This window comes from Eurytemora carolleeae, unplaced genomic scaffold (assembly GCF_000591075.1).
Source record: "Eurytemora carolleeae unplaced genomic scaffold, Eaff_2.0 scaffold49, whole genome shotgun sequence".
Taxonomy (NCBI): Eukaryota; Metazoa; Arthropoda; class Copepoda; order Calanoida; family Temoridae; genus Eurytemora; species Eurytemora carolleeae.
The window spans coordinates 137,573-151,386 of record NW_019396071.1 but is presented as its reverse complement, the minus strand read 5'-3'; the positions used below and the strand labels follow the sequence as shown (position 1 = coordinate 151,386).

General features: G+C 34.0%; 2 protein-coding genes across 2 annotated transcripts; both read left to right on the top strand.

Annotated features, from left to right (window-relative positions):
* The first annotated feature begins 87 nt into the window (after positions 1 to 87).
* LOC111712465 (mitochondrial import inner membrane translocase subunit Tim23-like) lies at positions 88 to 3,249 on the top strand. The gene is made up of 5 exons (XM_023487081.1): positions 88 to 157; positions 714 to 800; positions 986 to 1,097; positions 1,731 to 1,850; positions 2,758 to 3,249. The coding sequence occupies exons 1-5, from the start codon at positions 95 to 97 to the stop codon at positions 2,931 to 2,933; spliced, it is 558 nt and encodes a 185-aa protein (XP_023342849.1). The 5' UTR covers positions 88 to 94; the 3' UTR covers positions 2,934 to 3,249.
* On the top strand, positions 3,189 to 10,729 carry LOC111712456 (serine-arginine protein 55-like). Its single transcript, XM_023487070.1, has 8 exons — positions 3,189 to 3,286; positions 3,721 to 3,838; positions 4,376 to 4,429; positions 6,238 to 6,300; positions 6,706 to 6,796; positions 9,732 to 9,805; positions 9,954 to 10,268; positions 10,554 to 10,729. Exons 1-8 carry the CDS (start codon positions 3,202 to 3,204, stop codon positions 10,591 to 10,593), a joined length of 840 nt encoding a protein of 279 aa, XP_023342838.1. The 5' UTR covers positions 3,189 to 3,201; the 3' UTR covers positions 10,594 to 10,729.
* Positions 10,730 to 13,814: the final 3,085 nt, after the last annotated feature.

Here is a 13,814-nt window from a genome sequence, read left to right as displayed (position 1 = left end):
TGATGAAATGTCACTTGGATCCCCGAAAGTGATGCAATCGGTCTTCAATGTTATTGTATAGTAGAAACCTAAGTTGTTCTGATTTTCAGATAATATGATGGAAAACAATAATAATTCAGGCCTTTTTGGTGGTTTGGGAGGACAAACAAATTTACAGGTGTCAATCAACGGCGGTAAACGTTACCCGAGTCCTACCTCCAACCCTACCACTCGAAAAAGATCGTTGGACCAATTTTATAAATAAATTTTCTACAGGGAATTCAAGTATTTTAAACCAATTTGTCATTATACTTACTTGTTTTTACTGAATTAGTAAAGGTAAGGTAAATTGAAAAACTAAAGAACCCATTTTTTTAATTTCCTAGAGAACGGTTTTTGGGCCCCTCCTCCCATCAATTTTGTAGTTGGATCTCATATGCAATACATGATTATGATTGATCATTGGCCGCAGCGCCCGGCCCCCTAGCCATGTCCATGCCGCAGCGCTCGGACCAGAAATTTTCTTATCCTAACCCTATTTTACTAAGAAATAATTAATAATAGTTTTGCTGGAAAACAAGCGGTCATGTTCAAATTTATAGGAGGGGGGAGGTCCAAAAATCGGTCTCTATAGGACAGACCTAGAAGTGGAATATGCTGTTCACTTAAATGTCGTTAATTCTGTTTAAATGAATGGATTCTCTGCCTACTCTTGTTTATTACTTTTCGTTAAGGGACTGTCCCCGTATTTAAACATCGACACATCCTACCTCCAATCCAGTCCAGAGTATTTGTTCGATCAAGAAACTAAACGTGGAAAGGAAAGTTCAGTACATTAATTAAATTATAAATGATCATGATATTTTTAAGACAAACCCACTTGTGGAAAGAAACAATTAAAAATTTAAGTCTATAATTAAGGAATTGTTATTAACAGTTAATTTTAACATTGCTCCTTACAGAAATCGCATTACCAAGTTTGACGTAAGTCTCATACTGAACGTAGATGGAGAAATCCTTCTCTGCCATTGGAACAGCAGTCTGTGTTGGATCAGGAGTAGGAGGAGTTTATGGAATTTATGACGGAGTCAGACAAACAGCTCTCTCACAGCTTTCAGGTATACTTTGCACAGGATTCATTCTTAGATCTTGATTGGTATATTAAGCATTTATCTTGAGGTCTAGTGACCGGTTAGACATGGTAGTTGAGCTTAGAATGCAGTATTACTGGGAAACGTTTTGAGGATTCATAAACTATTTAAACGATGACAAAAAATGTAATAAAATTTCTATAGTAAACTAATAACTTGTTCAGGATTAGGTTGAAAAAATAAATTAAGTTTTATCATCGAAAATAGGTTATCTTATAAGAACCAATTCTCAAAATCGAGCCCTCAGAATGGACAATCCAAGTGGATTTTAAAGATTTGAATTGGCGCTCTTGCTAAAAAAAATATTAATAGTTATCAAATAAATTTTAGAAATTTCTCTACAATACTGCAACCTCAGTTTAACGACCACGTCTAGCCGGTCACTTTCTTTAAATATGAAACACAGTGATAAATAAATGAAAAATGCAGATATTTACAAATTTTTCATTTAAACATCCAGTCATATAATGCTCAGACCTGAAAGAAATCAAGTTGTAAATAATTCTATGAACCTATTTTATATTTTACATATTAAGATTCAAACACATGTGAAGTATCCAATTTATTGTGAAATGAATTATGAATATGCAATATTTTCAGGAAAACTACGTAGAACTCAGATCATGAATTACACTCTGAAAGGCGGGGCTATTGCTGGGAACGCCCTTGGCACTGTTGCGGTTTTATACTCACTTACTCATTGTCTTATTTCACTTACAGGTATTAAATATATTTCCCAATCTATAATTATAATAATATTTTTACATCCGTAATGGGTATAAACGATGCACTAGATATTTCTTGAAATAAAATATTCCACACATCATTTGTTTCCGTTTAAAAGGAACTTTTTATACGGTTTTTTCGCTGAATTGTTTGTGTGTAAGGGGGGGGGTCATAATTTGCTCTATATAGCGTTTAAAATATGCCACCTTTAAAAATAAGAAAACTATTTACAATTACTTTTTAAAAGTCACATTGAATTCGGAATAACATGTTGGGGTGCTTCAAAGAATTAACAAATCAAGAAAATTGATAATATTAAAAAAAAACCTAAAAGAGCAATTTCAAATTCAAGCTTCAAAGCGCATAAAATTCCGTTTTTTTGGCAAACTGAAATTCTTCAATTGAAAGGTTCCATTTTTATGTACAAATACTTCAATGAACAACTTCCTGAATCGTTTAATGATAAGTTTTGTGCTTTGTCTCATCCAAACCAAACAAAATGCTAAGATAAGAAAGACCAATAGGAAAAGTACTAGAACTATTTCCTAAAGTTTTCCTACCACAAATATAGAATTCATTGTCACTAGAAATAAAAAACTCTTGTTCTTTAAACTCGTTAGAAATTAATTGCATGTGCCATCCTAAGTTCTGAGCTAGATATTGATCTTGATTGAGCTACATAACCCCCCCCCTCTCTCTCTCTCTCTTCCTTATACTTTCCCCCTACCTATTGGACGAAAACCAATTGTATGATTTAAAAATGATGTCATACAATAACATCCGGGTTTGCTATTAAAGACGGCCTATGTTGGCTTGGCAAATCCCGTCATTCAAGTGTTTTATATCCATGTAAAAATATGTACTTAAATGGTAAATATCTATCTATCTATTTTATTTTTAGCGTACGAGGAGGATGACGAGTTAAAATCTCTAATCTCTGGGACAGTGACCGGCGCGGTTTTTAAATCCACGGCGGGCCTCAAGAAATGTGCTCGTGGGGGGGCCATAGGACTTGGACTTGCAACAATATGGGCCTATGGTCTCAAGCGTCAAGAGACAGTACAGAACTATATGTAGAACCTATATTAAAATTTTTCCATCATCATGATCTTGTAAAATGTGATTCATTGCTCGCTTGGTTAACGTCAACTGCTGACATTTATGATGTTAGTGGTTTGTACGTCTTCACACTTTTCTCAAATCCTCCAAACTCAACCAATTTCAAATCAAAAATGACGTTTTTTTGTTTGTCACAATTTGAAAAGAGGGTTGTAACGGTTTTGGCCGATAGAAATTTTAATTAGCTAGTCTGTTGCGTCAACTGCGCCTAGGTTGCGTATACATAATGTATATTACATCCTTGGTGTTGAATATTCATCCAGGTTATTTCAGATTTAAAATGTCAAATCGTAGTTGTAGAGTGTATATAGGTAAAACTAAAGCATAAAGTATTGATGTCTGTAATGCCCTTCCATATTGTTAAAATTGATTTTTTTTAACGAGAAACAATGCTTGGTATGTTGTGAAATAAAATTAGCCTTAATAGTACTTTTTACAAATAATTTTCCACATGAAGAAGTACTTGCTCGGTTCTGTACCGCACCCTTTAATACGATGAAGTATTTATTGTGGGTTTTTTATTTACAAAGATTGACATTTTAAAAAGGGAGAACGTGGATGTAGAGAACCATTGTGAATCGTAAATCATTAAGTGAAGTAAGGTTAATTTAAGTTTACTCAAAAGTCGCTATATATATTACTGAAATGTCATAAATATTGAACATTTATTAAATAGATTTTTCATTCCAAAACAATTATTGACGTATATTACTTCTGTGATAGTTAATCTCTGAATTTAATTTAGGAAACCTGCCTAAGGATTGTCGGGAACGTGACCTGGAGAAAGAATTTAAACATTTCGGTCGGGTTCGTGATGTTCTTGTCAAGACAGGATACGGGTTCGTAGAATTCGACGAACACAGGTCAGTTTTAGGATTTTACTCAAGTCTCGAATTCATTCACAGCTTTTATTATTTTTCTATGAACCATTCTATTTTACAAGGCTTCTCGACCAATCATTCGTTCTTCTTATAAATATTTACAAGGTCTTGATCTCAACATCAATATAGTTTTACTTCTTTCTTCTACAATGATCTTTTAACCAATTAACTGATTCTTAATTTTGATTTGGATTCTGGTTCTAAAGAATTGGGCCGAGAAAATGGATCCCTGTCCAAAGATCATAATTACATTTTAGAGATTTTTTTTACACAAATTATTTCCAATATTTGATTATTTCGAGGGAGAAATCGTATTTTTTTTGTGCCAAATTTATCAAAATCTGCCATTTTAATGGCTCCATGTATGGGTGAAAATCAAAACTCGTTAACTATTAAAATCGTCCGGTCCGGATTACATTTCTCAACTTAATTATTTAAAGTTTTTTTTCTGTTTGGGTCACTTCGGACCAACTTTCAATATAACTAGTTTATTTTGAATATTTAAAAAGAATTGTTTAGGGATGCTGATGACGCTGTTTATGATATGCATGGCAGAGAATTCCTTGGAGAAAGGTAAAGATAAAAACTCTGTGGATAAAATAATTTTAATTTTAATATACCCTATATTTAAAAAAAAGTAACAAAAAGACGGGCATGTCTGATTCACAACATTAGCTCTAAAAACGTGAATTTGATCATTGATGTGGGAGAGATCTTCGTTTTTTCTAATAGTTCACAGCAAATTACGTTCTCTGTTCAGAGGCCGAATTGAGGTCGCTGATCCGCCAAAAACCGGTTCCTATTGAGCTCCGGCTCAAATCTCTAAACACTGAATACAATTTGGAATACAAAGTGGAACCAAACTTGTTTGAACCGCGTCTCATATTTTATCCGTTCGGCCTCAGATAAATCTCACTTTTAAAGTGACGTATTATTTTCGTATCCGTTTTAAGCGTAAGCATAATTTCAAGTGAAAATATTTTTTCTATATTTTTATACTTTTATGTCCGATTTACACTGCACATGTAAATTATGGTGACATACTAATGGGGTTAAAAACAATTAGGGTGCATAGGTTAAATGGGTGATGTGGCCCATTGCATCAGGTGGAAGTCGTATTTGGTGAGGGTCAATGACCTCCGATCACAAATTTTCTTTGTGATCCGGGTATATAGCCACAATGGGAGGCTGAATGCGAAATAGCAGCCTTTTATCTCAATTTTTAGAACCAAACGCTGCCCGTACCAAATTTGATGTCTCTAAGTGTCGAATTGCCCCCCCCCCCCCCCATCCTAAACAAAATCCAGATTATTTCCTGAAACTACTTCCACCAAAGTTTATCAAGTTAGAACAAAAAATGTTTTTGCAGTTCAATACTAAGGGTTTACATCACCCAAGGAACCTATGTACCTTTCATTTTATTACTTTAACTTCTTTATGTGTCACCCTTCATGTTTTTTTTTAATCCCGAATATCAATTTTATGCCGAACGTGAAAATTAAAAATTTGAATGAACCTTTTTACGCCGGTGACTCCCGGAAAGTTATTAAAAATATGTTTAACATAAACAGCTTTCACACAAAATACAAACGTTTCTACGGATCGCTGAAGTTATCTTTGATCAGTGGAAGATCTAAAAATAGAATAACGTCTGCCCTTCTTATTATGATAAATTGTTGTGGAGTGATTTTTTTTTAATCTTTACGTTTTTTACAATGTGTCAGCTCTTCTACAAGCAGGGGTTGATATTTTAAGAATTTAATAACTAGGGAAATTTTTTTTAAATCGACGAGTAAAGGCAAGTTTTTAATCCATTTTCATACTTTAACCCCACATTTTTAAAAAATTTTCTTAAATTTCATTTATTTTTTCCTAATTCGATGAATAAAACCCGAACTAAAACACGTACTTAACTTTTACAATAAAAAAATGTTTTGTAAAGGAAAATATACACCCCTGGCTACAAGCTTTTGCACTTCTGTTCTTGTTTAATTTGATTAAAGATTCTGATCAGTGTTCAAGTGAATTCAATCATCTACTTACGCGAAATCAATAATTTTATTTTTATCAGTTTACCAGAAAATTAATAGTATATTATATTAATAATATTTGTTTTAAACGCTCACGACCAACTACGTTTTATTTTGAAATGAACCTAATGCAGGGGTTCATCTAGGATTAATTAATCAGAGATTACTTATCCATTAAACCCAAAAACGTCACTTAGCAACATTTGGGTGTATAAAAACTACCTCAAATGGTCAAAAAAAATGCAACAAAAAGTATTACATAAAAGTCACTGATTCAGGATTTAACATTAGCCCATCCTTAAACTTGATCGGTATAGATGCCTGGCTTTCAAAAAAAAAAAACATTTTTAGAATTACCGTTGAGTTGGCCCGAGGAACCAGGAGGGAAAGAAGCAAGGACAGGAAGAGGGGCAGGTACCAATATTATTATTCTTGTAAATATCAAATATTCAAATATTTGTATTCCTGTAAACATCAAATACTATCTTGAGAGAAAAATGCTTGGAAATTAACTTTCTATGGAAGGGGGATGACCAACTGTTTTTCTGCGCAAGTTTTATATAAAAAATCTTTTCTACTTTTTTTCTTAAAAATATTTACTTGTATTAAAATAAAAGATACAGGATATAAAGGGAAAATATTATATATGATAAAAAGGGAAACCATAGGTTTTTTTTTCTCTCTTTCAGTCCGAAATTTTTCTCAACTAAAATCTGAATTTAGAAAATATATCAATATCTTGTGTAGAGATACTCTCAAGTTCATAAAGCGCGTATGAAGATGTACACTGATGTACATATTAAAATGTTGTTTTTGTAGCCGAGCACCCTGGATGGATAAGTATGGTCCCCCTCAGCGTACCAAGTACAGAGTTGTTGTCGAGAACTTGAGTACCCGGGTATCCTGGCAGGTAACAGCGCCAATAAGAACAAACCATATTTAAATAGCGGGAGAATTTTTTTGCGTCAAATTTTCTATAAAAATGTCCTTCTAAACGGTTGTTGAGAAAAAATATATTTTTTTTTCAAATCTCCATTATGGTTAAGGCTATAAGCATGCATGCATCTGTATGATTTCAATTCACAATTCTCTGAATTCTAACATTTCCCCCCCAAGCTTAGGAAATGTATTTATAATGGGAGTGTTCGTGAAAAATGAAAGGGTAGTAGTATGAATCCGGTGCACATTTTTTTATCCGTTTTTTCTATACGAGAATTTGTAATAAACTGTTGAAAAAACTTCTTCCCTCCATATTAACAAATTTGTCGATTTAAAACAGAAGACTATTTTGTCAAATAAAAGTTTTTCGTTGCGCGCGCACGTTGCCCCCCCCCAAAAAAAAAAAAAAAATCTTTATCTAAATAAATTCATCGAAATCGGCGAAATTTTTGCAATGGAAGGAAGGAAGTTGTCTTTTTTATCAAGATAGACAGAGCATTAACTTCTTATGCTCAATGATGTAAAATGAGTTAGGTAATGATGAAAAACTGAGATTTTAACTGAGTCTGTGGTTTATTACAACTTCTCAAATTAGGTCCATAATTAGAAATAAGAATGGTTCCAATCGATAGAAACCCCACACAAACCCTATTTCATTTTTAACCAATACCCTCTTAAACTAGGTGTAAAGAATGACATAATTTTAGTCATGTTAAACACGACTTATCTTTCTATATCACGGAACCGCCACTAAAATGTATGCCCGTAGTCGAGACATTTTTCTCAATTATTATATTCTTTGTTTACTTGAGTTGATTTTATTATTACTAAGTCCACTCCGGATGAAACCTTTCGGGTGCCCATTGGATGCTTTCGACACCCCTGAGATGCCCTCTGAGGCCCTAGATGCCTCTTGCCGTGTTCTGATGTCGCCCCTTGACGACCTGAGCAACAACGTATCTGGTGTAACCCCTGGATGTTTGTATCCCCCTAAAGCTGGATTGCCCCCAGGAGGTGGTCCAGGGACCGGAGGAAGGATAAAGACGACCTCTAGCCTCTGCTCAAAGGAGTATGTAACTCTCTTTGTATTGACAAAATGTTAAATTAAGATGTATCCGGAAAAGTCCGTCTTTTAATCTAAATCATTATATTGACGCAAGATTTGAAATTATTTTACAATATTAACATTTTGTCAACATGATGGTTTTTAACAAATGCATTTGTTCACAACAATTCTTTCATCCCGTTTTTATCCAAAAGAAGAAGAAAAATCAAAACCAATTGAAAATTGTTAAGTGTGAACATGCTTTCTTATTAAACTAAAGGCTTAATGTTGATGTTGTAACGGGTTGCACTTGAACTCAAGTTTTTTTTCTCCCATGTTCTGAAACTCTTTCTTTCTGACCTACTTCAAAATGTTTCTGAACTCGGTCCTATACTTGAATATATTTCCAAGCATTTCCTGCATAGTCCTAACGACCTTTACTAAACCAAATCTGCCTCTTTCCTAATCCTTCTCAAAAACTTGTCTTCTTCCTTTTCCTTCGCCAATAACGGGCTCTGCCATTAAATTTTATTAATTCTTCATTTTTCATGATCTTAGCAAACTATTATTCTATATCCTGCACAAATCCTAGCACATTTCTCTATCCTAAACTTATCCTAGCCTATTTTTCTATCCTTCATCAATCCTAGCATATTTCTCTATCCTACATCAATTCTAGCATATTTCTCTATCCTTCATCAATCCTAGCATATTTCTTTATCCTTCACCAATCCTAGCATATTTCTCTATCCTTCACCAATCCTAGCACATTTCTCTATCCTTAATCAATCCATGCCTATTTCTCTATCCTTCACCAATCCTAGCACATTTCTCTATCCTTCATCAATCCTAGCATATTTTTCTCTCCTTCATCAATCCTAGCATATTTCTCTATCCTTCATCAATCCTAGCATATTTTTCTATTCTTCATCAATCCTTGCATATTTCTCTATCCTTCATCAATCCTAGCATATTTCTCTATCCTTCACCAATCCATGCATATTTCTCTATCCTTCACCAATCCTAGCATATTTGATTTCTCTATCCTTCATCAATCCTAGCATATTTCTCTATCCTTAATCAATCCTAGCATATTTCTCTATCCTTCATCAATCCTAGCATATTTCTCTATCCTTCACCAATCCATGCATATTTCTCTATCCTTCACCAATCCTAGCATATTTCTCTATCCTAAATCCATGCATATTTCTCGATCCTTCGCCAATCCTAGCATATTTCTCTATCCTTCGCCAATCCTAGCATATTTCTCTATCCTATATCAATCCTTGCATATTTCTCTATCCTTTATCAATCCTTTATATTTCTATATCTTTCACTAATCCTAGAATATTAGTCTATCCTTCATCAATACGAGCATATTTCTCTTTTTCTACACCAATCTTACTCTTATTCCTAATCCTAGACAATCCTTAAATTTTTCTGTTTCCTTATCCTTCACCAATATTTCTCTTTCCTGATCCTAGACAATCCTTAAATTTTTTCTTATCCTACACCTATCTTACTCTTTTTCTAATCCAAGATAATCCTTAAATTTTTCTTTTTTCCTTATCCTACACCAATCTTACTCTTTTTCCTAATCCAAGACAATCCTTATTTTTTTCTTTTTCCTTATCCTTCACCAATATTTCTCTTTTCCCTAATTTTGTCCAATTCTTTTAACTGTTAATTTCTTGCATGGCAGTTATTTATTACCAGAGACCTTTGAAATACTTCACTCCTAATTTAATTTTTTCCTAATTATTTCTACTACATAACTTCCTTACCTGAATGTTCAGCCACTAGAGCGAGGTTCTAAAACTGACTTGTGTATTTTGTGTTTAACATTTTGTTTCCGGTTTAGGATCTGAAGGATCTGATGAGAAGGGCAGGGGAGGTGTGCTATGCTGATGCTCATAAGGATCGGAGAAACGAGGGGTAAGTTCATTTTATATTATCTTTTCAGTGTTGTAGAAATATATATAAGGTTTTATAACATGCAGCATATAGTATAACATTTGTAGTATAACAAATCAAGCCATGAATGGTTGTCTTAATGATTACATTAATCCTATTCTTTCCTCAGGGTGATAGAGTTTGCAACCAGGCGCGATATGGAGAGAGCATTGGACAAGTACGATGGTTATGAGATGAACGGTCGCAAAATCAAGCTTATCGACGAGTCAGGAGGTGGTGGATCCCGATCAAGATCTAGATCCCGTAGATCTCGGTCCCGCAGATCCCGATCAAGACGATCTCGCTCCAGGTCAGGATCCAAGTCAAGGTCTCGCTCCCGTTCTCGGTCTAAGCGGAGCCGATCCAAGAACAAGTCTAGATCTAAGTCCAACTCCAGATCTAAGTCCAAGTCTAGATCCGCCATGAAAGAAGAATCTAGATCAAGGTAAAGTGTTGAGTACAGTTTTCCTCCTAACAAGCCATTCAGTTTGAACCACCAAATGACATTTATTAAATGTACCTACAGTGCATATGTCATGCAATACAAAAATGTGATAAATATTGGTCCAAACCTCATATCGTGGAACTTCTACCCTAAACGTGAACTAAACTTACATTAAAACCCAATTAGTTTTAGTCCATTAAGGGATTTACAGTTACCTTAGAATCAAATGTGATATTTCGAAAGAACTGTTACGATTTGCTTTTCCTAAATATATAATTTGTTTAGGTCTAAGAGTCCAATGGAGAACGGCAGTGACAAAGATTAAGAATTTACAGTTCCCAACTCTGGAATCTGGATACAAATATCAAAACCTCTTTTTAATCGTTACAACCACGGCTCATCACAACTGTATTTACCTATATTTTTTTTCTCATTAGAATAAAAAACACTAAAAATTGGCATTATTTGTTTGCGTTGTTTGTTTTTGGGGTGTTTAAAAGAAACGGCAACTTTTAAAAGGGGGGAGCTATCTTAAAGGATGGAGCGTGGCAATAAAAAATCGAGCATGCTCCCACCAAGCTGGGGTTATGTCGTTAACGCCCAGAAAAAGATTTTTTTCTTCAAGATACCAAAAATCGGAAATGTTTTACCGTTCTTGTTTGACGACATAGTCTGAAATATTATGACTTATTTGTTCCCCTTATCTTGGAATGTCTTGCGAGTCCAAAACTAAAGAACGAAAAGTAAAATCGCCGAAATTGACAATTTAAATTTTGTTACTCCGAGAAATTCGCGCAGTCTCAATCTTCTAATGCAATTAATTATGATTCTCAGGAAATCGTTGCAGCGCTTCCGTATTCACTTAGTCCATTTTTATCATGAAACATATGAGTCAGCGATTAAAATTGATTTAATATTGAATTCATTTTTTATTAAACTTAATTATAAGCTATTACTACAAACTCTCGCATTCTTTAGTTATAGGCTCTGGTAAGTTAATTTTGTATGAAGAGAAAAGGCTTGGAGATTAAAGCAAGTGGTGTGCTCTTTGACTTTTTCTTGTATTTACAGGAGGGTTGCCCAAGAAGGATAAATGACTAAATAAATGACTTGATTAGAACAATCTAGATCTAAAGTTTGTTCATCATCCGTAAATACTAAAACAGTTTAACTGAATGATTAGACAAAGAGAGAGTGAGCTGCTAGAAGCCATTAATGTAGGGGGAAAACTTCTATTTTGGATAATTTTGTCTGTAAAGACCCATTATCAGCGGGTTTAATTGGTGAGATTATGTTTACATATCACGGGTGTGATAATTTAAAACATCTCTTTTCCGACTTCATTGGCCGTTCAGGAATTCAGCCAGTTATCGACCTTGTCTTTGAAAATGTTCAGGTTTCCGACCTTGTCTTTGAAAATGTTCAGGTTTCCAGCACTTTTGATTTCATATGGGATATCATTCCATATATTGATAACTCTTGCACTAAAAAAGTTTCTTCGTATTTCGGTGTGCACAACAGGTATTTTCAGATTCAAAGGATCACTGGACATTCTGGTTTGTCTTTCATTTTCACCAGGTACATAGGCATTTGTTTTTATCCACATGATCATGTTCATGAAGGATTTTCCAGACTTGAATCATATCTCCCCTCTTCCTTCTTTCCTAACCCTGTATTTCTATATGACAAATTCTGATGTCAAAACAGTTGAACTAGTCATATCTTTTTATTCAAAGGGGCTTAAGGTAATGCTTGACCATTATCATTAGTTGTTGCTTAATGAAACATATACCCAACAGTTGTAATAGGCTTTTACCAGATTTGGTCGGATAGGTGGGATGTAATTAAATGCCAGGAGTAATATACAGGGTGTCCCACATGATATTAGATCGTTAAAATAGCTCTAAATTCAGGTTAGATCGTTAAAATAGCTCTAAATTCAGATTTACAGGCTAATTAGAAAATTATAAAAGAATAAACCATATAAAATATTGTTTATGGCTAATATTAAATCTTCCAGAAAATACCAGGTTTTTCGAGTATTTGGCGTTTTAGCTTTATGATCTAATACAGGGTGTCCCACGAAGCATGACAGTTGGTGAATCTAATCTGAACCCAACTAATCTCTAACTTAATGTTAACAGAGTATATCTCTAATCTGAACCCTACTCATCTCTAACTTTAACCGTGTATATCTATAATCTGAACCCTATTGATCTCTAATGTTAACCGTGTATATATCTAATCTGAACCCTACTCATCTCTAACTTTAACCGTGTATATCTATAATCTGAATCCTACTCATCTCTAACTTAAATCGTGTATATCTATAATCTGAACCCTACTAATCTCCTACTTAAACCATACTCATCTCTAATCTGAACCCTACTCATCTCTAACTTTAACCGTGTATATCTATAATCTGAACCCTATTGATCTCTAATGTTAACCGTGTATGTCTATAATCTGAACCCTACTAATCTCAAACTTAGACCGTACTCATCTCTAATCTGAACCCTACTGATCTCTAATGTTAACCGTGTATATATCTAATCTGAACCCTACTCATCTCTAACTTTAACCGTGTATATCTTTAATCTGAACCCTACTATAACTAATCTCCTACTTAAACCATACTCATCTCTAATCTGAACCCTACTGATCTTTAATGTTAACCGTGTATATATCTAATCTGAACCCTACTTATCTCTAACTTAAACGGTGTATATCTATAATCTGAACCCTACTAATCTCCTACTTAAACCATACTCATCTCTAATCTGAACCCTACTGATCTGTAACTTTATCCGTATTCATCTCTAATCTGAACCCTACTGATCTTTAACTTTAGCCGTATTTATTATAATCTGAACCCTACTGATCTCTAACTTTAACCGTATTCATTTATAAGCTGAACCCTACGAACCCTACTGATCTTTAACTTTAGCTGTATTTATCTATAGTGTGACCCCTACTGATCTCTTACTTTCATCGTACTCGTCTATAATCTGAACCCTACTCATCTTTAACTTTAACCGCATTCATCTCTAATCTGAACTCTAACTTTAACCGTATTCATCTCTAATCTGAACCCTACTCATCTCCAACTTTAACCGTATTTATCTATAATCTGAACCCTAATCATCTCTAAATTTAACCGAACTCATCTCTAATCTGAACCCTACTGATCTCTAACTTTACCCGTACTCATCTCTAATCTGAACCCTACTCATCTTTAACTTTACCCGTATTTATCTATAATCTGAACCCTACTGATCTCTAACTTTAACCGTATTCATCTATAGTCTGAACCCGATTTCATCTCAAAAAGTATCTGCGCCCAATTCATTTTATCACTAAATAAATCTTCCTTTTTACCAAGAAGAAATCAGATTTAATTCAATTTGTATAATTTTATTGAAAATACAATGACTAAAATATTTTGACAACACAGTAATCTGATGTTTTCTAAAAAATTACAAACATATAGCACATCTTCCTCTACTATTCTAGGTATGTTACAACATTATTGTTAAATTACCGAGT

Bases quoted from the DNA above. Each gene is read 5' to 3' on its own strand.
- LOC111712456 (XM_023487070.1), top strand. From the start codon at position 3,202: ATGTATATTACATCCTTGGTGTTGAATATTCATCCAGGTTATTTCAGA. The intron at 9,806-9,953 runs GTAAGTTCATTT...TTCTTTCCTCAG, and splicing joins AAGGATCGGAGAAACGAGGG to GGTGATAGAGTTTGCAACCA. The intron at 10,269-10,553 runs GTAAAGTGTTGA...TAATTTGTTTAG, and splicing joins AAAGAAGAATCTAGATCAAG to GTCTAAGAGTCCAATGGAGA.
- LOC111712465 (XM_023487081.1), top strand. From the start codon at position 95: ATGATGGAAAACAATAATAATTCAGGCCTTTTTGGTGGTTTGGGAGGA. The intron at 158-713 runs GTGTCAATCAAC...CTTTTCGTTAAG, and splicing joins GAGGACAAACAAATTTACAG to GGACTGTCCCCGTATTTAAA. The intron at 1,098-1,730 runs GTATACTTTGCA...CAATATTTTCAG, and splicing joins AGCTCTCTCACAGCTTTCAG to GAAAACTACGTAGAACTCAG.